General features: G+C 33.9%; 2 protein-coding genes across 4 annotated transcripts in view; both read right to left on the bottom strand.

The window, feature by feature from the left end:
* Positions 1-9248: 9248 nt before the first annotated feature.
* Positions 9249-25970, bottom strand: part of LOC146996201 (uncharacterized) — a 186932-nt gene continuing 170210 nt past the window's right edge. For all 3 annotated transcript variants that reach the window (XR_015042049.1, XR_015042047.1, XM_085820312.1), the window contains one exon: positions 9249-14159. Coding sequence is in view for 1 of the 3 variants with exons in the window: in XM_085820312.1 (XP_085676438.1) it covers positions 14051-14159 (109 nt within the window). In the remaining 2 variants the exon portion in view is untranslated. The remainder of the gene's footprint in view (positions 14160-25970) is intronic.
* Positions 18618-25970, bottom strand: part of LOC146996203 (uncharacterized) — a 32454-nt gene continuing 25101 nt past the window's right edge. Inside the window, exon 2 of the mRNA XM_085820309.1 lies at positions 18618-19926. Within this exon, the coding sequence (XP_085676435.1) occupies positions 19000-19728 (729 nt within the window). The 5' untranslated portion in view covers positions 19729-19926 and the 3' untranslated portion in view covers positions 18618-18999. The remainder of the gene's footprint in view (positions 19927-25970) is intronic.

Genomic DNA, 25970 nt, shown 5'->3' with positions numbered 1-25970 from the left:
CTGTGAATATAATTTCAAGCATCGGTGGCATCATCGAATGGAGACATGCTTCAGTGTCAGATGTATTTCATTAAAAGATATGAAATATTTTTAAACGTTTAAGAACACAGTTTCTGAAGTACTTGACAGCTCACCCTGTATAAGCTTCATTCCTTTGTTTAAAAGTCGGTAAAGCGTTATCACAGATTTTCTTAAAAATTATCGGTGATCAATACTGGTATTGATCAATCATAACGACAATAACATACATTGTTATGGAAAGAGAGAAAGTACTTGTGAGGCTTTCTGAAAGACCGAGTCTCAGTTTTAATATTTGAATATTAATCTCTACAAGTCTGAATTAACTGACACTACTGAAATAGTTACGAAAAATTGATTCCCACTGTTAAAAAATTGATCTGCATTTTTTTTTCGTAAATTTTATTTTTTTAAACAACATGTCTGTAATCAATGTGCGCAACCGCTTTGATGCTGGAAAAACACTAAAATTTGAATCATCGTTGTACAAGCTAAAAAAAAAAAAAAAAAAAAAAAAAAAAAAAAAAAAAACAATATTTAATTGTGAGAATAAAATATTCTAACGACTATAATGATAAATCATGAATAAAATCAAATCTGTAGCTGCAAGCCTTTTTTTAGCGTTATGGTGGTTAGGGAAACCTGAGTGCGATACCGTAGGGCTCAGGTTCGAATCCCGGAGAAGGCATGGATGTAAAATTGTCTGTCCCTTCATAGGAGGCAATGATGTCCCGCCTACTAGGCGCCTCCATGATAAAGAGACTACCTATCTGGCCTTAGGGCAGGACGATGCCGACATAGGCAAGTGCCAACCATAAGAAAAAAAAAAAATTGATTGTAATCTTATTCAAAAATTCCTAAGTATAAGACGCAAATTTTTAGACACCTTTCTCATGTTCGTTTTTAATGGTAATCAAACTAATATGAAAGTGGACTGAAAAGTCATTTTTAAATGAACCCCATAATCTTATACGTCTCTGTACATTTGCATTAATCCATAATGGGCCAGGTATTATTTTGTCGAAGGACAAGAGTCTAAATGGAACGATTATTTCGCTTGCTTGCGAGTGAATTCTAGGAGGTCCGACGAAGACATCGCGGACGAAAACGTAGCGGAGAAAACAACGTAAGAGGGAAACTTCGTTGTAGAAAACATGTGGGAGAAAAGAAGGCAGGAAAACATATCGTAAGTCTAAAACATCATCGAAGAAAACAATCGTGGTACAAAACATCGACGAAGAACAGAAAGAGGTTCCAAAACTTCGCAGTTTAAAAATATCGTCGTGGAAAATATATTCCTATAAAAGAGAGTAAATAAAATAATCGCATGACGATTATTCTGCAGATATATCTTTTCTACATTTAAAAGGTGCTGGTGCGTATTCGAGTAATGAATTATAGGTGCGAGTAAGAATGAGGAATATTTTTACCTCTATATTTCATATATTTCCTTTCATTAATAATTTTTTGCTAAAAATCCAAGAAGGAACTCTTGCATTGAAAAGTTGAAAGGAAGTAGAAAATTAATGATACGTATGGGAGTACTACGCAGTATTTAATTTTTATTTTAAGAGAATTTTAAATTTATTTACTTAACTATTAAACGTTATTATTTAATTAAGTCTTTTCATAAAGTTGTATTGGCAGTTCTTCATGAACAATATATTTTTAAAAAATTAAAAAAGGGAAAAGGAGCATTTATTTTAGATTAAATGTATTTAAAAGTTTTATGCATGTCTGAAATTTCTAATATTATGTTCTTTGAATAAAATTAAGACTTCTTTTGTTCTTTTTCCTTCAGCTTCTTCAAAGTAATCCTTTTATATAAGTATCCTTTGCATGTTGCGATTCGTTAGTTGTGATGACACAAGTCAGGATGAACTACGTAATATTTCAGTACCGTATTTATATTTATTGGATTATTGGAAGAGCACGTTAGGGCTCTTTTCCTAAGGGGAGGGAAGCGTTTGGGGAGGACTTTCTCAGGAAAAGTTTCGTACGCACATTACACATTAGAAAAACCACAAAATTCTCAAGCAGCGTGTTTTTGTGCTGGGTCTAGCAACCAGCGTTCAACGACTTTACCTCTGGACCCCTAAAGCCAGATAGAGTTATTAACGGAATAGATTATTAACGGAAATGCATTCATTTTCACACTATTTTTTTGAGAAAGATCAAATTTAAATTTAGATCTAGAAAATGTAAACGCAGAATTTTACAAAAAGAAAATATAGGTACAATAAATCCTCTTGTCGATTACCATCCTAAGATGACCGATGTTTCTGAGAAAATAAGTAAATATAGGTTTTTCACAATGTCTCTCTAAGATGACCGCATCAACGGAAGACTAAAGAGATATGGAATCGTCAACGATCGCTTTGAAACGAATATTTTATATTTAACTTTACATTTATATATTTTTATAAATGATTCTAAAATATGGTTAAGCTTCTGTGTCTCAGTGTGCCACTACATGGAACACCCAAATTGAATCGCTTCGAAAGCCTCTAAATTCAACCGTAAATAGATAAAAATGCTTTTATAATATACTTTGAACTTTTCTTTTTAAACCGTAGATAGCAGCATATCACAAGGAGACACATAACGTTAATTTATTATGTGTTATTAAAATCCATTTTTTCAAGTAATTTTCTCTATTTTTTTAATGATATAAAAATTTTATTTGGAGAAAGATAGGCATAATTTTGCTGGCTGTACTCCAAATTATTTTTTTAATCTTTCATACAAAAATCATACGCAGAATCATTGAATAAAACCAGGTGTTCCATTAGCGGGAACACTGCGCCTTTAGCAATCTCATGCTCTTACTAATCAGAACATCTGTGCTCTCAGGAGAGAACATCCGTTGTTTTCGTTTTCTGTTTCTGTTGATTTTTTTTGGGTAGGGAATGAATTCAAACAAAGCAGCATTGAGGGGCGAGGTGGTTTTTGTGTTATGAAAGCATTAATATTGGCATCTCGAAATTTTTGGGGGTAGTTTTTAGGCGGGAATTTCATTAGTAGCTTGACTCATCTTTACTTAGACCTACGCGAAATTTTTGCTGCCTTTTTAGTCTCATTCCCGTTTATTTTCAATAATTGTGTAGATATTTTTCGTGTATCTATATATTATAAGCTTATTTTTCTTTTTTGTTAATATTAATCGTAGTTAATTATTTTAATCTTAGTTGGTTTGTGCTTCCATCAAAAAGGTGTGACTTGCTTTGAACAATTTCACGAAGATAAGAAATAGGAAAATTTATAAACATTTTTGTATATAGGACTTGTGTATGTAGATATGTATCTCATTTATCCGTATATATTCAAGAATATTGTGTATATCCAGGAAACCATGTATACAGCCATAATACAGAGTTTTTTCATTCTTATGCAAACGCTTCTACTCATTTTCGTGCTTCACTGCAATGCTCGCTTAGTCGCACTTTTCAAAGCTCTGGCGGCGCAGTGTTCCACCTCATGGAACACCCACAGAATTAAAACGGTAAGTGCAATTTTTACAAAATTTTACCTGTATACTTATTTAGGACTAAATAGACTGAATACAACGTTTCTTGCTGAAATTCCGACTTTAACGTACAGTGCGCCGCAAAGGATTAAATATTTTAGTTCTATGTTACGCAAATTGTATTTCTCTCTTTGTACCGGGGAGAGGCGCAGACACAAATTTGTTAGGATCGTAAAGCTCGGGTTTAGAGCTTTTAATTTGCTGTGAGTTTCAACTAAGCAGAGGTTCTCCCGAGTTTACTTGGTGAGCCGCTACTGAAGTCAGAGGTGTCAAAGTGTTCTTCGCCGTTCCTCAGCCAACTTAATGTTTGAAAGCCAATAAAGTAGTTTCGGTCAACATTATGACTCTGAGGTTTCTTGGGTTCTAAACTGAGGGAACATCAAGTGAATTTACAGTCCACTACTTTTGAACGACGGGACATACAGTTTTCACACACAATTTATTCGAAAATGTTTTAGTTATTGCTTGAACTTTTAGAACGAAGTTCTCAGCGAACCACTTTTTTTTTACGACCACTTCTTAAAAGTATAGCTGTGGAATTCTGGTACTAATTCTCATCTATTTAAGATTTCCCATTTAGGTAATATTTTATTACTGCATTTTACAATATAAAGGAAGTATTATAATTACGAAAATTTTCAAGTATCACATTTCAGTGGAAATATCCATGTTGTCCATATCTGAATCCATTTGGATGATTTTTGTGCGACATCTCATACGGACAGAATAAAGACTTCTTCCTTTTCATAGTATATTTTATAATGCATTTAAAAGGGATTTTTTCGTGTTCTCTGTATGTATGTAGATATAATATATGTGTGTATGTATCTCGCATAACTCAAAAACGATTAGCCGAAGAATATTGAAATTTTCTAAAGAGTAGGCTTGCTTCTCTCTTTATATTGCAGGTTAGCTGTACCAACCGTATATGTATATGCTCACGTATATGTACACCAACATCCTTTATCCGGCTTAAAAGTCCCTACACGACCTTTATTTTTGCGATCGTTGCTTGTAGTAATATACTTCCAGTTATGGAAATGTTTTTAAATCACGAAAATATTCATGTTTTGGCGATGTCAAATTTTTAAAAAAATTCTTTTTTGACAAATAAGTAAATCCAAATTTTAATACAGTCTCGCGGTTCGTATACTTACATTTGGGAAAGTTTCATACTTGTTATCTATATAGTATATAAAGAAGAAAGTTTGTGTGTTTGTCCTCTCATAACTCGGTCACTACTATAGCTATCACCACCAAACATTCTACAATTAGGTCGACGTCACGTTTCTCAAAAAAAAAAAAAAAAAAAAAAAAAAAAAAAAAAAAGTAGCTAAAATCAGAGCTATAAATAAAAACTCGGAAAAACGATAATTTTCTTTCTCATTTTTCGAGTGGCAACAGTCTCGCAAGCTGGAGACGAAAATCTGCTTTATTTCGAAAGTTGTTACCATTGCTCTCTTTCAAATCCTAGAGTTTGTTAAAATACGAAAATAGATAAAAGATGAAATAAAAATAGCTTTCCCAAACATTAAATACGTTATTCCCGATTCCGAAAATTCGAGGGAAGCCATTTCGACTATTCTCATCTTAACCACTTTCATGAGCGAAAATACTAATTAAAAATTCTGAAAGTTCTAATTTTCGCACTCATTTTTCCTAGTGGTAACAGTCTCGGGCGTTGAAGATAGAATTGTTTTATTTCGAAAAGTGTTGCTACTGCTCGCTTGCAAATCTTACATTTTGTTAATAAAAAAAATTGTCAATTTTACATAACCTATATATATAAAGAAGAATGTCTGTTTGTGTGTTTGTTTGTTTGTTTGCGTTATTGATTTCTCATCAATTATGATAAATATTTTGCGACATTGAATCGACTAAAGTTGAATATAGGTGAAATATTGGATGGAACTTGAGCTGTTATGGCCATTTGATTAGAAAGACGAAAATCACTAAAAGCTGAGTGACATTGCTTCTGATACAATGAGAGAGAATTATATTTTTCTATCGAAATTTTTTATGTGGGGTTGCATATCGCACCAGACTGAAAAATGTATAACTATGAATCGTATTTTTTACATCGTTAGAGAAGGATTACAACGGTATCGTTCTCTCTGTTGTTAGATACATTGCTTTCAATCTAACTTAATTGACATCGGGTACTTCCGCTAATAAAGAAATAAAATTAGAAAAAATTCATAAACGCACGACCAAAATTAAGCAGTATACATTATTTCAAAATCAGCAACTTTCTTTTAGGAATCGGGTATTCAAGTTTGAAAGAGCAATTCGAAGAAATAAATTTAAATGATCAGCAGCAAAAAGTGTGTATAATTTAATAGGCCTTATAAGGAAATTCACATAACTTATAAGGAACAATACATAAGGCCTTACAAGGCCTTATTTGTTGTTCGCCTGAGATTTTTGATTTTAGTAAGCACATAATTTTTCGATTCTTTTCATTTGAAAAAATATGCGTCTGTTTCTCGTACTTTTCTAATATACAGTGAATTATTTCATAAGAGCATTACGCGGAAGTTTCTAATTATTCGTTTATATATAGTATATAGACATTGTCAAAAATTCGTTTCCTCCAGATGTAAACCACCTGTTTCTCGACCTGGCCCAAACAGCTTTTTACATATTGTTAACTGCAAACAATCATTCGATTTACTGCATAGTTAAATGGAATGTACTCTGAGGGCTGAAAAATGTCAACTAAGCAATTTGCAATTTGATTCATTACTAGTAAATCTAAAATCAGTTTCGTTATTTTAACAAGAAAGGGCATTTTTATGCATAGTGCTGGAAATAGATTAAAGATTTAATAAAAATTAAATTTTAGGTTCGAGTTCCATTTGACGAATATCAAAATGTTTACCTTGAAATATTAATAAAAGTATTTTGAAAATAGGAATGTAATTTTTAATTAATTTAAATCTATTTACTCTAAAGCAAAATGCCGTTACATTAAATATCAGAGGCACAAGTAGAAGATATAGAACTGGATATAGATGGCTAGAAGTAAGAAACAAACAGAAAAGAATGAGAGAGATCAGAGTAAAATTATTCATGTTAAATTCAAATGGAAAGAATTTGAAAATGCTATATTTCAATAGCTAAGATTTAGTTAACTCTAACAGGGAGAAGTACCTCATATGGGCATAGTCTACATCATAAGTGAAGTGGTGAAAGCATACGGTATCGTGTTTTTACTATTTGAACACTTTCGAAGATCTGAATGATGAGTTTATATATGTCAAATACTCTATTAATTACTTATCTCTATCTATCTGTAATTATACACGTACTGTCCAGCAATGAATGCTCGATGTATAGGTCACAGCCACTATCCCACCAAAAGAGAAAACTTTCATTTATGAAACTTCCTAGTACGTCTGCCAGGGAAACGAAAACAGGCTTTACATCTAACATTATCCTGCACATTTTTATGAAACATTAACATTTTGATTCGACCCTTTTGTTTTATTTTGTTTTGAGTTTAAGCAAACGTTTCGAAAATCATTCCTACTTGTAAATACCTGTTTGTTTCTTGTATGTTTGGGGCACCATTGGTCATGTGGTTAGGATTGCAGAATACTGAGAGTTTTATGGAACTGATCATCCCAATTGTAATTTCCATTATTTATATACAAAAACAATATAGGAGCATGAAAAACACCAATATGGATAGTTTAATAAGACGAAACTTCAGCTCGTAAGTGCTGATAAAAAACAATGTACAATAACTAAATGTTACTGTAGGATGTTTATTATAGCTTAAATAAACAATATTCTGTTTTTGCTCAAACACAGCGTTAAAAATACCAAGTGGTTGACACGAAGCCACATAAATTTCATTTGACTAATTATTAATATATTATTATATCATAATATTAGTTAGCAGTGGTAAATCTAGGTATTAAAAAACCGTAAACACGAATTTTTGAAAATTTTAATATTTCTCTTTTCGCCACGTTTGAATTATCCATTTGAAATTAGTCATCAAGAAGGTGGCAAGGGGCCTTCATTTTCAAGGAATGATTTCTACCGGCCGTAATTTTACAATAATATTATAAGATTAGACATAATAAATCTGACAGCATGAATGCATTATATGAAAAAAGCACGGAATTTGCAATGTTTTGCTGTAGAATGTTATACTAATTCTCGATTATCCGTGTGTGGAATACCCATCTTGCAATTTGGAACTAGGTACCGTTGAAGCAATTTTAAGCGACCAGCGAATATATATTTCATTTAGTCAATTTGTCGAAATTTTAATCTTTTTAATTGCAGTTTTACATTATTTTGATTACCTTTAAAAACGAACGTGAGTAACTCATCTGAAAATGTATAAGCTGTGAGAGAAATCATATTGAATGATCTGAGCATACAGAGGAGACTAGTTATATGCCTTTGGCTTTACAATCCTTGTTAGAATATTTCATTTTCAGAGTTGTGTTTTTGTGTTTATTGCAGCTTGTAGGATGATGAGTGAAACTGCTTGGAACTCCGTGCATTAAATAAGTGCAAACATTGGTTACAGACCTTGTTAATTAAAAAAAATTAAACTTTACAAAAAATAATGTTACAGAATACATATATTTCTTTTACATTCCGAATCAATTTTTCGTACCTAGTTGAGTCACATAAATTATGACAAACTTTGAGAAATTAATTTAAAAGAATTAAATATGAAAAAAAAGAAATAACAAAACAATTATAATTTGGCTGTGCGAGAAATCTCACAAATACTACGTTTATGTTTCTGAACAAATGCATAATATTCCCTCCATTTCTATCTATCAATTTTATCAATTACCTCTCACACCCTTTTTTATGAAAATCTGTGATAACACTTTACAAACATTTAAACAAATAAATGAAACTTATACAGATTGGACTGTCAAATACCTCGAAAAATTAGTTGTTAAATTTCAAAAAATATCAGATTTCATTACGAGATATATCTGACATCGAAACAGGTCTCAATTCGATAATGTCATGGATTTTTAGAATTATGATTACAGTTTGAAATTATCCTTATTATATGAAAAATATTAAATAAATTTGTTATATATCAGTTTCCTTGCACACTCTTGTGCTATATGTACTTTAACGTACAAAGAACGTTATAGAATAATACGTTATAGAAAGAACGTTATAGAATAATACGTTATAGAACGTTATAGAAAGAACGTTATAGAATAGTGTTATCAATGGTTATTTAAACCAAACTGCTGTGCGTTTTTAAGGCCGAGCGGTAGCTTTCTAATTAACACGCTGAGTTCGGCGCCGAATTTGCTGTCCTTTCCGTTCAGCCGGCAGCGAGCTAAGCCTTAAAGCTAAGCCGTGTTTTTGTTTAGAATGTTTCAATACATTTCATTAATGCTAAATTTGATCACATTTCATTGAGACTATATTTATTTTTTAACTTATACTGTCGGTTCCGTGGAACGACGCCAGGCAAACGAAAATTCCAGTGCCGGTTCCCAGGGACCGACGCCGGCCACACGGAAAGTTCACTGTCAATCCCCAGAGACCGGCGCCGCGCTCAACGTGTTAAGAAAGTTTCGGGCCGGTAAGTAAATATGTATTTAATTCAAATATATGAATTGATATGTAATCTATATATATGATTGATTGTATTTGAGTTCCATTTCGAATACTCAAAACTTAAACACAAAGAACTAGAGGCAGCAGATACATAAATCAGTTTATTGAACGCAATTTAACAGAATCGTTACAGGTGATGAGATGTGGGTAGCTCACTTCACCACAGAAAACAGCAACTCACAATTGATTGGCGTCACAGGGATCCACGCGCCGGACGATCCTCAGTCTATGCACGGAAATTGAAGTCCACGGTATTCTGGGATAGTAAAGACATTCTGCTCATTGACGTATTGGCGAGTGGTGCTCCGGTGAAAGCTGATCTTTATTGCGCTTTACTAGAGAACATCTGAAGAGCCATTCAGAACAAATGGTTTGGGATGCTCAGTGCTGGTGTTGTGGTGTCCTACGACAACATCGGACGCATACGGGGAATTCTACAAAATATATGTTGCAGACGTTTCGCTGGGAGATGTCTGACCATCCATTCTATGGCTTCGATCTTGCTGTTAAGTACTTCCACGTGTTATTGCACCTGAAGACGTTCTTGTCTGGGCACACTTTCCTACAGGTGAAATGTTGCAGACAAATGTGACGGGCTGCCTTTCTTCCCAGGCGACAGACTTCTATGACACTCTAATGGAAATAGGTAACCGACGCTATGACAATTGGTATAGTTCCGATGTTTCTTATGCTGAGAAGTAGCAGAAATATAGCTGTATCTTTTGCAATAGGTTTTTCCAGGTAATAAGACTTTGTTTTTTATGGTTTACGGCAAAGTAATTTTTCGGACGACCCTCTTATTGTTTAAATAATCATTATCAAATGAATATACCTTCATCTAAATCAATATCTAACTCATTGAAATCATCATATATATAAATTTCCTTCTAAATCCAATCAACTTCATCTGCTAATCTAAGACATCTAACTAAGCATAACTACCCAAAACACATCTTCATGTTAAACCATCATATATATATATATTATCATCATCATCGTCATTGAAAATATCGCCAAATTAAGATAAATCATTATAGCTCAAATCAACTAAATAAAAAGCAGTATCATCTAAATCACCACCATCAACAATATGATTCTCATTTGATCATCGTCTTCATCACCTCAAACTTCTAAATCACCATCAAAATTGTTATCTGAATAACCAAGAAAGAAATTATAAAATTATCACCAGATAATTGAAAACCATCATTTAAATAATCATCATCATCGAAATCATACCTTCAGTTTAAACCGTCGTATATGTCATCATCACCATTATCATCGTCGAGATAGATAAATCATAATCTTCCAGATCATCTAAATAGAAAGCAATATCAACCAAATCATCATCTTCTTCATCCTCATTTAATCATCGTCTTTATTGTCTAACTCCTCTAAAGTATTATATAAATCACTCTCACATCATGTATAAAATCGTCATCAGTCAAAACTATGTCACCATCAAATTCATCTAAATATTTATTATCACTTAATACACATCGTCATTTTAATCATCATGTATATCGCGTCACCATGATCATCGTCAGAATAAGATAAACCATCATCACCCAAATCACATCAGTCATTCTAAACCATCCTATGTATCATCTTCATCATCATCATTGAAGTCGTCGTCAGAATAAAAAAACTTCACCTAGATACAAAGCCCGATCACCTAAAGTTTTATTATCATCCTACTCAATTATTCATACTCTTCATCACTAAACCATATACTCACGACCACCTAAATAAAAAATCAGCAGCAGTTAATCTAAATTGTCGTCCTCAAAATTCCAGTTAAATTATTCAAATCATCGTCGTTTAAATCATGACTTTTTAGTGTTTCGCTAGTGTGCCGTCAAATAGAGCCAGTTTCATTCAGGTACAGACAGAAGGATATCACCGGAAGTTCACTATCGTTGGTTCAGGTGTAGTAACCAACCGCCCTCAGGAGATGCCAGAGGCTTGGGTACGTAGCCGAAACCTATGCCATCTTAGATAACGTGACACTCGGAAGTGACGTAAGAGTTTGAATAACGTAATGTTTCAAAAAGTTTGGTTTTTGTGACAACGAAAATATTTTTTAAAGTTTCATTTCTTCCGGAAACGACGAATTGTTTTCTTTTTTTTTTTAGGCAACGGCCTCTTGAACCCCTTGAAATCTTGTTTGTAATGACATTAAAAATTTCCCTTTTATCATTAAATCTGTATTTGTTTTTAATTGAGCATCTCATTATTTACTGTTTGTTCATTTTGCATAATTTTAATATAATAATAATAAGCCAAATGCAAAATGTTAATCGTTAAAGAGAAATGCGACCAGAGATATAAAATTAAAAATTAAAAGACAAAGAATTAAATTTATATATCAAGTTTTACCAGAATAGAAAAAAAAGAGAAAGGACTTTAAAGAATAGAATAGTTGAAGGGGTGATGAAAGCCAAAACATTTCATAAAATGAGGATTTCTGATATTTGCATTTTCAAATTCTCTACAATTTTAGCTTTCTTAAAACACCGTTCTTTAATCTCTATGAAAATTAGGACTGTACAAAATCTAGCTTTAATTTGTCATTGAATACTTTGATAATTGAGAATTTTTACATAAAATCGCGTTTTCCCCCGAACGTGATTTTTTATACTCGATGTAGTACCTGTTCTCAAGAACTACTGCTCACAGGTATCTGAAATTTTTATACCTTATTTACTACGCTTCCAAATATTTGCCGAAAAGAGCTTTTGATTATAATCAGTGCTAAATTTTACTATGCGTAACAAAATATACTGTAAAATACTCTAAAATTTAAAATGATAAAAAAGCTCTTTTCAGTATATTCAGCTAGGTATTGTGATGTTACTTCCCTTAGCGAAAGACGTTTCCAGAACATTTTATCCGCGAGGGGCGAAAGACGGTTAAAGGAAGGGACGTAGTTACGCCGGAAAACAGAGTGGAGGCAAGCTGGTGGGAAGAATACCAGACTTGTGACTTTTGCGGATGGACCGGCAGTCATGCCGTGTGCAAAGAGATAACTTAAGCTAAATGTATAGTAGTGGTATTTGTTTTATTGTGTATTGTTTAATAAATTAGTGGATAAAATTTCAAAGCTGATGGAGATTATTTTCCTATTATGGCGAGTGCATGAGAAATGACCGAACCCGCCTCGGACTTGAAACGGCGCGAGGTGCAAATCGGCGCAGTCGATAGGATAAGATTGTGAAAAAGGAAATCACTAAATAGTGAAAATAATAAATAAATATGGTTGTAAAAAGTTACTGAAAGTTATAAAATGAAATTCGGTGATAGTTCACGAATGGATCTACGATGAGAGAAGATTTTTATGACGAAAGAAAATGGCGCGTTTAGGGCCATGTGTGCGAATAAATTCATCCGATTTGTGAAAGCGTGATGTGCTAAAAAGTTAACAGCTAGTGAGTGGTAAAATGGGATCATCAGTGTTCATCATCCTAGTGAAATCATGAAAAGTTAAATCAGGGATAATGTGAATTACCGTGTTGTAATCATGTCAAGTTACGTGCCACTGCAGTGTGCTCATGATTAAAGTTATCAGCGTCAAGTTGTGCTCTTCGTTCGATATTTTCACTATCGGGATCAAAGGTAAGTCCTTCTTAATTTATATATTAACCATATTAACTTAGAAAATTATAATTGTTTTTATGTCTGTTAATAACATGATTCGAATGTCAGGCGTTAAAACCAGTAGACACCGAGAAAGTATATTTTATATGGAAATGAGAAATTAAGGTTCTTATTTTTATCAAGATATAGGAGATTCTTAGAGCAAGGGAAACGATTATTGAAACATTTGAAAATAATGAAAGGAGTTATGTTTGACCCACCATCGAAAGCTGAGAAATGGCTGTTCTTTTTACATCATGATGAAGTGATTCTTAATCTCTATAAAATATCTGAAGAAGGGAAAATTATTTTGCAGAGTTTAAAAACAAAAGTTAAAAGTTTGATCGCGACTCTCGATGAAATGGATTGATATAACAATATTATGATTAAAGACACCGTATTAAAAGAATTCGAGATTCCTCGGAAAAACCGATCGAGGCAGGCTGGTGGCGTGAATACGAGACTTGGTACTTTAGCGATTGGACCGGCAGCCATGCCGTGTGGAAAGAGATTACTTAAAACATGTTTTGCGCGCCTTATATTATGTATATAGTTGAAATTACTTAAAGAATGTTTTGCACGCCTTATATTATGTATATAATTAAATGTATACTATACTAGTGATATTTGTTTTATTGTATATTGTGTACCGTTATGTGTAATAAATTAGAGGATAAAATTTCAAAGATAGAGATTATTTTCCTACTATGGCGAGCGCATAGACGAACCTGCCTCGTGCTTGTAAGAGCGCGAGGTGATAGATGTACTTTAATTACGTAAAAACCTTCAAGCCTGTAAGAACAGCAGATTTTCAGAAAAGGTAATCCAAAAATTGCCAATTCAACATTGTTGCTATAGGGTTTCCAACACCCCTTAATGAAAAGGAGTAAAATATTTTTTGAAAAAATGGCATTTATGGAAATACAAAAAAGAAATATGTTTAGCTTATAAGAGTATATAATATTTCTGTAAAATAAATAAAGTGAGAATTTAAAAGCAATTTTTTAAAATAAAAAACCAAAAGGAAATATTTATAGTTTTTAAAATCAGTATTACTTTTGTAAAATGAAAGAACTTAAAATCTTTTTAAAGTAAAAATAGCGAAAAGAAAAATTTAAATTAAAGTTTCACGTTATTAAACTAAATATTGAAGAAAGAAACATTTTTGACACGAGAAAGGGAAAATAAAAGAATTTAAAAGTCAAAATTGCATTTACACAAGTTGCAACTTTGATAGAGATTCGCGTTCCTTTAAGCCTCGGGCGTCTTCCTATGACGGTCGGTTACTATTAAGCTTGTTATTGTAAACTGGCTATTCAAATTACAGTCGGTATGCGCAAAGGGGGCCTGAATCTTCATCCTGAAAAATAAACAAAATTATTGTTACACATCACATAAAAATATCAGTTAAAATGATATTTCAATTCTGAGTCACAAGCATGAGAATATTTGAGAAGGTTACATGGCATACGCAAATAACCAAAATGAAAGGTACTCGAAACGCATGTCTGTGCACTGTCTGCAAAAGTTCAGACCGGATCTTGGTCGTTTGTGGTAGGCATTGACTTGCAAGTACAAATGTGTTTTGAAAAACGTAAATGTTTGCGCTTTGGTACTTTTAAATTTAAAGTCATTTGTTTTGTAAAAATTACGAAGCCTAGCTCTTCATATGTTTCTCCGACACTCATAATTTTATGAGGAAAAAGTTTGCACTCGTTATGAAATAATTTTGAACATAAGTATCTCCGTCTGATTTCGATTGACATCAGTCAATTGTTTTGTGATTTATTTCTTATAACCAAAAGGAAAGTTTCCGAAATGAAGTCTAGGTATTGGAGGAAAGAATAATTAGTAAAATGTAGAAAACTGATACTTTTATTTTCAGCTTTTTTGAAATCAACTCATTATGCAGCGTGCCAAAAAAATTAAAAAGACTTCTCTCAAAATTTAATTTTCAATGTTCTATTTTGGAAATGAAAATACCAATTAACAATAGACAGAACTCGTCCTTGACTTTGTAAATTATTCTAGAAATCCTTGACTTCCTATAGCTGGTAAAAACCTGAAATCTCTTACTAAATTTGGCATGGAATATGCCAGTAAATTTCAAACGTAAAAATGTGCGCCATTTGTTTTTACATAAAATTTCTCATATATATAATTCTTGGATTAGACTTTTTTTGAAAAGTATCTTGACCCAAAACGTTTAAACTGTTTTCTTAAAACTTTCGTTTGCTATTGAAAATTTTATAAATATAACTAGACTGAGTTTTGAATAAATGAAATTACAACCCATAAGCACCTTGTTGGAACATTTTGTATAAGAAAACGTAATCGCATATAAATCAAGTTCTTATATCGCTTAATTACAATGCATCAGGTCTTTAGTAAATAAAGAAAGCAATAAAATACACATGGTGGTTTGGCAATACCAAAAACATCATATCTCGCAACAGCTCTTCTTGATTATTTCATACCTTAGGAAACACGAGCAAATATGTCAATTGCGGAAACATTGCAGTTTGGCAAGCGATAAGGTGGTGCGCAGGAGAAATGATTATCGGGGAAAATATTTCTGCAAGGTAGGAGGTGATTTGTATTCATTCTGGATGTGGAAGAGAATGTTATTCTAGGACTTCGAGAAATAAGGAACATCATTTGGATAAGAGTGCACTTTCGACCAAAGTGAATTTGCGGAATTAGGAGTCATGTTTCTTCTTTCTGTAGTCATTTGAAGCCGTGGTTCTGATGTCAACATCAAAGACTTAACGATATCACATTTGCTTTTAGTGAAGTGTAGTTCATCCAGTGCTTTCTTCACCAGTAGTTATGGCTTTCGCCGAACGAAACAAACACTATGCAAGTTTCAAATGTTAAGTCATTCAGTTTGCGAAAGAAAATGGAAATCATGCAGGATGGTTTTCGTGAATGCTTCGTACACGAGTGGAAGAGGCATGAAATTTTACAATGATTATTGCGCCAAAGAATAAATGTGTATTGCATAAAGAAGTAATGAAATAGCTTACCGTCGGCGAAAGTGTTGGAAACTGCATTGTAGAAAATCCCCATCATCACTAGAATGGATTAATTGTAACAAGAAACAGCGTACGTTTCTTTGCCTTAAAAATAGAAAAAACGAGTGCAAATGGAAGTGAAAACTCTAAAGCAAACTGAGGTTGTGTATTCGATTTACTTCACGGAATAATTCAGTTCCCCGAGAAAAAGAGATAAAATTTTTTCAAAGGCTTCGAAAATATAGAGATAAAACTTTGATGAGTTTTTAAAAATATGTTAAACTTTATTTACTATCACGTGTTGCAAATATCGATGTCATTCCTGAAGTTTTGATATAGTAGGAGATAAAGAAACAATGATATGAAAGAAAAATAACGGTTAACATAAAATCAATAGGCCAACGAGAAATCTCACCTCACCGTACTGATCTCCTGCTTAGCCGACCGTACGAAATTAAAAGCTCATCGATATCTTGAAAAGAAAGACTTTGCTGAAGTGCAGTTTCCCGAAAGTGTTTTCATCCGTATTCACGAGAAATGATCGGCGGAGAAAAATGTTGTGAAACTGTGGATAAGAAATATTTGGCAAAAGCTTCCTTTTGCCTCAGATAATCAAGAAAGTCTAATACTTTGGGACATGTTCATCCTCCATCTAACGGATAGCACAAATATGTTGTTGAAAGAGTGTTATACAGATATGACAGTTTATCCAAGCGGATTATTGCCATTAGTTCATATATTAGACATATATGTCAATAAATCATCGATAGAATATTTTAAACGTTAGTGGAATACTCGAACAAAAGTGAAGGTGAAAAAACTAATTACAAATGGAGACCAAATACGTCATGTCAGTGCATAAATAGTGTGTCAGTAGATAATAAAATCACGGAATAAAATTAAACCCGTTTAATTTATGTGGTATATCTGACGGTCTAGATGCAACGAAAGATGATTATTTATGTGTGGATCAGAGTAAAAGTTACGGCAAAACTGAAACAGAATTCGATGATGTGCTTGAAGTTATAGATTGAGACGTATATGAGGAACTTGGATCTGTCTATGCAAGTATGGATCAGAGGTGAAGGTGAAAATGAAACAGAATCCGATAACGAAAATTTTTAAGTACATAAACTATGTTATTTCTCTTAAATAAAAAGCATTTAATTACACGCAGAAATCTAATTTTATCTAATTCTAATCACTTTTTCCATATTTCTAAACATAACATTTTTATAGCTGGCGTACAGCGCGTACCCATAAATTTCAATCTTGCATTTTCTTTTAAAAGTGCGCCTTATACGCCTGAATATACTATAGCAAACATAGCTGAAACTTAAGTGATAGAGATATTTACATGCTTGCTGAAGCATTATATTCTGTTTTTTTTCCCTTCTATTAGTGTATAAATGTTTTCAAAATTTCGATGTTACGTTTTTCAATCTTTGTGTTTAGAAAAGGGATAAAGAATTCAAACTTTTATCTCCGAAAACAAAATTCTAAATCAGATTTCTAATGAAGAAGTGAAATTCTCTATAGCTTTACTTTCCGGACTAATTAAAATTAAGAAAAAGAAGAGAGAAAAAAAATAACTGATTTGGGTAAGCAGAATATTTAGCCATTCAGTATCTATTGATGGGAATGTATATAACTCTAATGAATAGTACAGAAATAAGATAAATTTACGTTTCAGTTTGTAGGCCTTACATTTCAAAATGGTTTTAATACAGCTTAAAGAGCATAGCCAAAGATTATGCTCTCAGCCGCTTTTTCAGTAATAACGTCAGAGAATAATTCTTACAGTTACAATGTTTTCAAATAATCCATTCCTTCAAAAGTAATCTATTGTACTAAGATAATGTGTTTTCGAGGGCAGAAAATGAAACAGAACGGCGAGATCCATCAGAGTATGATCCTGTAATGCTTTAACAAATCTTTCGCAGTCTTAAGTAATAGAGAAATGTGGTAGAGCATCATCTTACACTATATTCTTGTATTCATATTATTTGTATTATGTGACTATGTGTCTCTATTCGATGTGCGGGAAAAAAACGTCTCCAACAGGTTTATATATACGATACCATTCAGATAAACGCAAAGGAAACCAACATTTCCATCTAATAATATTCATTTTATTTTAATTATACCATTTTCTAGTTAGATAACCAATTTGTGAGCAAGAATTTGCATCGTAACAGTGAATCATATTGCTGCCAAATTCCAAATATAAAAAACTAAAGCTCACGAATCACAAACCGAGAGTTTCTGTGAGATTTATGAGGTGCGAAGGAATTTCTATTTTGAAAGAAATCGAAATTGATATAAATTCGCTTTATAACATATTATTCAGTTTATTTATCTAATTATATTATGATTCTGATGTAATGTATACACACATTTTAAAAGTTATTTCTTTCGCTCATTTCAATTTGTAATCTTGAATTTTTACACTGAAAAAATCCTGAGTAGAGACGGAAACTGTGGTATGTCAAACTGAATTTAAACAAGGTGAAAGCAAATGAAAAGCTAATGTACATACTACAATAGCTTTTAATTTGTTTAGAATTACAATCTTAGTAATGCAAATCATGCTGATTAACACATAATTAAAAGTGGATAAACATTCCTTTTTGAACGTTTCTTTGAACCTTGATATAAAGTTCTATGAATATCTGCAGTTGGATAAGACAGCTCAGGGTCAAACAAATTTTAAAATGAAATTTGTATAAATTAATTTCATGAGTTCAATTATGAAAGATATGCCGTGCAATATTTATTTGCACAATTTAAAGCCAGTAGCACAACATAAATTTATTGTTGAAAAATATTGTCATGTGTAAAGCTATGTGTTAAAAAAGTCAATAAACTGTGACTTTCCAGGTAAAACCGGAAGACCTCGCAGCCATGAAAGGCACTGAAAACATAGATCTGAACTACGAAAGAGTGTACTTAGTTGCTGCTAAAATAATACTGGTATCTTAAAGTTAGCATGACTAATTACTAGCTTATAATATATCAGTAGTTACACTTACCGAGCAAAATATTATCAAATGCCGTCCATATACTAAGAACACCATAAAGTTCTTGATAATAAAAATGTTGTTGATAATAAATTTTGGTAAAATGAAGCAGGTATATGATTTATTTGTTCTATTTTTCTTTTCCGGGTCTTGCTTCGTTTGGTCATTAAATCAATCGTTCTACAGTCGGTATCCAGTTCTGGCTCTTTTCGCAGTTCAACCGGTTTCCTTTTCGGGTTTGACAGTTCTTTTCCGGTTCCAGCTTGTCTTTCAGATTTGGAATCTTTTCCGTTTTTTGCTTCTTTTCCAGGTATTGCGTCTTTTCAGACTCCTCTATATTTTCCATTTCTGGCATCTTTTCCGGCTCTTGCTTCTTTTCCAGTTTTTGCATTTTTTCCAGTTCCTTCTTCATTTTCAGGTCTCTCTTTTTTGGTTTTTGCAATTTTTCCCTCAACTTTTGCCTTTCCAGTTCATTTTTGTGTGCTTGTTTTAGCATCTCTTCAATATGTTTCTCCATTTTCAGTTCTTCTTTCTTTTCTAGTTTTTGTATTCCTTCCCGTATTTTCTTCTTTTTCAGTTCTTCTTTCTTTTCTAGTTTTTGAATCCATTCCAGTAATTGCTTCTTTTCCAGTTCTTTCTTCTTTTCTAGTTTCTGTTGCTTTTCCAGTTTTTGTTTGTTTTTCAGTTCTTCCTTCTTTTCCAGTTTTTGCTTCTTTTTCTGCTCTTGTTTCATTTTCATTTCTTGCTTCTTTTCCAATTTTTGCTTCTTTTTCAGTTCTCGCTTCTGTTCTAATTCTTGTATCTTTTCCTGTTCCTGCTTCTTTTCTAGTTTTTGTATCTCTTCCAGCTTTTGTTTCTTTTTCAGTTCTTGCTTCTTTTCTAGTTTTTGTGTCATTTCCAGTTTTCGAGTTCTTGCTTCTTTTCCAGTTTCTCCTTCTTTTCCTGTTCTTCCTTTTTATTCAGTTTTTGATTCTTTTCCAGTTTTTGCATCTTTTCCGGTTCTCGCTTCTTTTCCAGTTCCTTCTCGTTTTCCAGTTCTTTCTCGTTTTCCAGTTTTTGCTCCTTTTCATGATCACAAGGAGGATTTTCCAATCTACAAAAAAATCGGTATATCTTTATTTCATTAGTAAAATAGTGAAAGTAATGCAATGACGATCACGTTTAACATGTACAACACTTCCATATTTAGATACTATATAACACTTTTGGCTCAGTTTCATAGGGAAAAAACTCCCCGTAGATTATTGCCTGGCAGAATTGTTTTCTACAAAGGGTGAATTTGTTGTTTTCGTTGTTCTGACCTAAAGCCAAGCAGATAAGTTAAAGTATTTTGCGTTATTTGTATGCAATAAGCGGCCTCCATGAATCTCACGTAGAGCGTAATAATTTGCAAAGTTTCAGTGCCTTACTTTTCCTTACTTAATTTTTACATAAGTTGCAATAATAATAACAGAAATAATAAACAGGTGGCTTAAAAACAGAGGGAAACAATGACGAAAATTGCAAAATAGGAGGAAAAAAGGAAACTGAAATGAAAAGGGAAACAACTACAAACAAAGGATGGAAAAAGCATTTTAGAAGATATACACGTAACGTTCTTTCTGAATCAGCCAAACCTGTATTTTAACGAGTCTCTTTGCATCGCTGGCTGCACAGATTTCAAATTTTCTCTCGTTATTCAAAATTCGGATCATATTGCTGGTCTTTTTCGTAGTCCATCAGAGCCGCACTAGGATTTTTGCCACCATTTGTTTCAATTGAAACTTTTATTCTCATTCTTCAGTTGCATTCTTAAAGTTTATTTATTTATACAGGAAGAAAGAAAGAAATCAATCAAATCAAAGTAAATTAGGAAAAGATATACCTGTTTTCTCCTATATTTATTGTTCCCTGTAATTTCTTTTGCCTGTTGCATTAAATTTATTGAAGGAAAATTTACAAAATCATTCAAAATGTATTTCCTAAATCCTTATGCGAATTTAGCCCTTCTGATCATTTCGGCCACACTTTAATGGATTTACAATTTGATGTTTGAATATTGACAGCTGCCTATACTGAAATATGCTCTCCATTGTCCTCGAAAAAAGAAAAATTAAAGTTCCAGGTAATTTTGCAATGAAGGACACATATATCTTATTTGAAGGGCAAGAGGAAAAGAAAAAGATATTTTCGGATGGGAATATGTAGCATTTTAAACACCGTGTTTGTAAATGTCATCATATAGTAGCAACACTTGAGTCATATGTAATTATACACATATATGAGAGAGACGACGATGACGAAAAATTAAATGGCAAAACATGGCCGAAAACACTTTCCTGGCCGGTGCAAACAACACAAAACACAAGAAAGATCGGACACCAGTTACGCTTAGCACAAGAGAAATTAAAAAGTAGGAACAAAATTAGACACTTATGGACCTCAAAGAAGGTGTTCGAAATTACGACCTGCGCCCTGATGCAGGTATCACATCTCTCGCACATCGACCATAAGATGTTCTGGAAAATACTGTGCATCCTGAGGACTTTCCCAGCAGCTGCCACGATATGTGCCACAAGTTCCTGTTGGACTTCTAACAGGGATTTCGTGCACTAATGTGTTGACGTACCCCGAGCGGAAGTGATAATGCAAGTGAAGTCTCGTGATCTTGCTGAACAATGCACTGGACTATCTCTACCAAACCCATGTTTAGGATACGTTCCGAAGGAACTTTCGAATACTTTCTTTGATGGCGATCCCCTGCTTTTGTTCTTATTTCTTGGTTTCCGCTGCGCTAAGGAAAATAAAAAAATATCTTCACAATGTTCGTACCATATTTTTCTTGTGTTGTCTCTCGTCACTATGGGCCAGGAAAGCGTTTCCGACAATGCATTGCAATAAACGATTATATATATATATATATATATAAACAATATATATACACGATATATATATATATATATAATCTTATAAACATATGTTACCGTGAAAGACCGAAATTGGAGAATATCGACATTCACCGGAGAATGTCAACATTCACCAAATACGTCGGTGAAAGATCAAATATTGCATTACATTCTTCTACATTCGGACCCTCACCGGTGTACTTCGATAATCACAGATATGCTCTGGTGTAGATTGAAAAGAGCGGAGTATATGTACACATTGTTATTGCAAAAGGAAGTGTTCCACAAATAAATGCAGTTGTAAAAGCAAGGGCCTCTTGTGCAATTTAAAGTGTTATATATATTATATATATATATATATATATATATATATATATATATATAATCGTATAAAAATATGTTACCTCGAAAGACCGAAATTAAAGAATGTCGACTTTCACCGGAGAATGTTAACATTCACCAAATACGTCGGTGAAAGATCGAATATTGCATTACATTCTTCTACATTCGGACCCTCACCGGTGTATGTCGACAATCACAGATATGCTCTGGTGTAGATTGAAAAGAGAGGAGTATATGTACACACTGTTATTGCAAAAGGAAGTGTTCCGCAAATAAAGGCAGTTGTAAAAGCAAGGGCCTCTTGTGCAATTGAAAGTGTCATAACAGTTTAAGTTGTTGCAATAAATAAGATTTGAATCACGTAATTTAGTAAACATAGCTTGAGTAAGCTCCCTGTTCCGAGTCAGGATAGTTCATGTTTCCAAAGCAAGTAAAGAGGAATACAAGTCCTGATAGTGGCGCCCGACGAAGAAGAATAACCATGGCCGAGTTTCAAGAAGAACCTGTGGTGCCTGCAGAAGCGACTCAGAATCCAGAAATGCCAGCTGCCGCCCTGGAAGGATTTGGGTACATCGTACAGACCATGCGCGCATCGATGAAACCAGAAGCAACATTTAATGGAAACTCACCGGTAACCAGTTTTTTGGAAAAATTGGATGACCACTTCATGCTGTATCCAGTCCATGAGTTCCATAAAGTCACCTTAGCTACCAGCGCTTTGAGGGGCCAAGCGCTTAATTGGTTCAAATGTATAGGCAGAAGCCTCTTGGGTCAAGCGGGAAGTCCCACCTATACTTACGAAAATTTTAAGACTGCCTTAGTAAAACCCTTCCCTGTCGTAAGAGATCGTGCAAGTTTAGAAACGGAACTCTTCAGCATATACCAGCAACGAATCGAAAATCTTTCCACCTTTATTTTAAGAAAAATTCACGTCTTTAAACTCTTGTATGGAAACCGTCCGGATCCTGAGATAATTCAAGTGATTTTGCCGAGTTTAGTTCCCCAAGTACAAGACTTTATTTAATTAAGGAATCCGACTACACTGGAAAAGTTATTTGAGCTAACAATCCAGTTTGAAAATAGAAGAACGGCGGACATCGAATGAAGACGCCAGTTTGAGCAACGAAGCCAATTTGGTGCGCCAAGACCACAGCAAAGGCAAGAACACGGCTACGGAAGCAAATCGAATCAGAGGGCAAGGACCAAAAAGTATCCAAAAACAACCGGCGAACGTCGACAGTTCAATAGTAAGCCAGAAAAAAAGTCTGAAGGCCAGCGGAAAAACAAGGAAGGCATGGAAAGGAAGAAAGAAAATTAAACTAAAACGGATTTCTGCTGACGGGAGGGTGCGGAAATCCGAAGGCCAAGAAAAGCCCTCTTTCTTCAAGTTAAATACAGTTATTGTGAAAAATTTGACTCTTCCAAAGATTGAAGTTAGAGTTTTATAAAAGATTTTGCAGCTATTGTTGAACCATTGTTAAAATTAAAAAGGAAAAAGGCAATTTTCTCGTCCACGGCCGAAGCCAATAGTGCTTTCGAGAAATTAAAGCAAGCATTAACGCAAGCCCCTGTTTTGAAATTTCCTGAAAACGATGAGAATTTAGAAATTTCAGTGGATGCTTCGGATTATGCGCTAGGAGCGGTACTTTCGCAAAATCAGCAGCCCGTGGCATTTTTTAGTAGAACTTTAAATCAAACACAAAAAAATTATTCCGCGACTGAGAGAGAGGCACTTGCAGTTCTGTTAGCAGTGCAAAAGTTCCGAGTCTATTTTCGAAAGGTCCAATAACAGTGTATTCTGATCATGCGGCGGAAACTAGATTGTACTCAGGGAAAAACTTATCCACAAGGTTAATAAAATGGGCACTAAAGTTACAAGAGTATAATCTGGTAATTAAGCACACGCCCCGGAAAGGAAAATATCGTAGCAGATGCCCTATCCAGAATAAAAATAGATGAAGAAGTTAATACTGTAAAGGTGGCAATGCTCACAGCATGTAAGTTACATTCCCGAGAAACTGTGATAACCGAACTGAGTAAGGATCCTGAATTTAAAAATATTTATGATTATTTAAAGGATCCTGAAAATTTTAGCCACCAATATATTGTCGCGATAAGAAATAGGACGGCCCATTACGAACTAATAGATGGTCTATTATTTTATACAAAAACTACGAATTCCAACAACGAATTTCGACCTGTTATCCCAGCTAGTCTTAGATTAAATGTACTGCAGGAGTTACACGACTCCGCTTTAGCTTCTCATGCTGGTATTCGAAAAACCATCCAACGCGTACGCGAAGCAGTTTATTTTCCTGAGCTGCAAAAGTTAACAAGGGCGTATGTCCAGTCCTGCCCAACATGTCAAGCACTTAATTATATTAATTTCCGCCCGGCCGGGTTTCTAAATAGTAAAATCGGAATTTCCAAATGAAATAATTGGCATCGATTTATTGGGCCCTTTCCCAAAAAGTCAGTTAAATAAAAGTGGCTATCACCTTGTTATGGTTGATTATTTTAGTAAGTGGATCGAAATTGTTTCCTTAAAACGAGCCTCCTCGAAATTAGTTACTGATTCTATTTTAAATAAATATATTTTAAAATACGGGGCGCCCCTAAAAGTAATATCGGATAATGGTCCTCAATTTGTAAGTAATATATTTGAAGACATGTGCCAAAAACTGGGCATACGTCATTTAAAAATGGTCCCGTATCGGCCGCAATCAAATATAGCGGAACGGGTCAATAGAAATATAATGAAAATTGTCCGTAGTTATGTTAAAAATTTTCATAAAAGCTGGGTTAACTATGTCAATGAATTAGGTTTCTCCCTTAGGACCGCAAAACATGATACGACGGGCAAAACTCCTGCTGAGTTATTTTTAGGCAGAAAGATTATAACGCCGTTAGATAAATTATTTTATGTTCAACAAAGAGCCCCAGAATTTAAAATGGGCAATATAGAAAAATAAATTAAAGAAGCAAAAAAGAACACTGAAGTAGCACAGAGAAAACAGAAGCTTTATTATGATATGAAACGACGGGGAGTAACTTATAAAGTAGGACATGAAGTGTTAAAAATTAAGCATTCACTTTCTTCAGCACCAGAAGATAAAACTGCTAAATTTTATCCACGATTTGAAGGACCATATGTCATAGAAAAAGTAACTCAGGCTTAGTGGTGTTAAAAGCCAGGAATGGTGAAACCTGCACCGCAAACGTAGACCAGATAAAACCATTTTATAATCGTAATAAAATGCCAATATTTCAAGATCTTTTGCAGGATCCGGCACGGCAGGCACAAGCTCCAGAGGTGGAACAACGACAATCCCAAGGGCAAGCCATTAGTAGACAGGAGCAATTGAAAAGAAAGTTCCCCCGTTGGAAAACTGAAGGTAACAAGAAAAAGAAGTCGTTCCACCGACCAGAGAAGAGAGAGCACGACCACCCCCAGAATGAAGAAGGGAGAAGTACGACTAATGCAAAGAAAGCCAGGAGAAATGACAGCAACTATAACACGGCTCCAAAACAGAAGATCTACCCATCGGATAGGAGTCTACGCAGCAAATGTCGACGAATTGATGAAGGAAGACCAGCTGCAGATGCAAAGACGCAAGAAAAATTTGAACAGCCAGCAACGAGATCCAGGCAACAACGAGAGACAGTTGTCCCGGTTCCGCCAAGACCAGCTGCCATCAAACGGCCGTGACCACAGGCAGATGCTAAAGGAAGGGACCGAAGGACGAACCCGCACAAGAAGGAAGATCAACCAGACCGTAGTCTTCGCTACCTTCCAGGACTGGGCAGAAAAAAGGATGTCTGAATATCACAAAGATAAGTAAAACTTTATGTTACTTTGAAACCGTAAGTTAATTTTTCAATCTTACTGCAAGTGGCAGAATTCAAGAAT

The sequence above is a fragment of the Stegodyphus dumicola genome, chromosome 7 (assembly GCF_044657685.1).
Source record: "Stegodyphus dumicola isolate Sdum_Otavi_A_Nest chromosome 7, ASM4465768v1".
Classification (NCBI taxonomy): Eukaryota; Metazoa; Arthropoda; class Arachnida; order Araneae; family Eresidae; genus Stegodyphus; species Stegodyphus dumicola.
The sequence above is the reverse complement of the archived record's forward strand: the minus strand, read 5'-3'. Positions and strand labels throughout refer to the sequence as shown.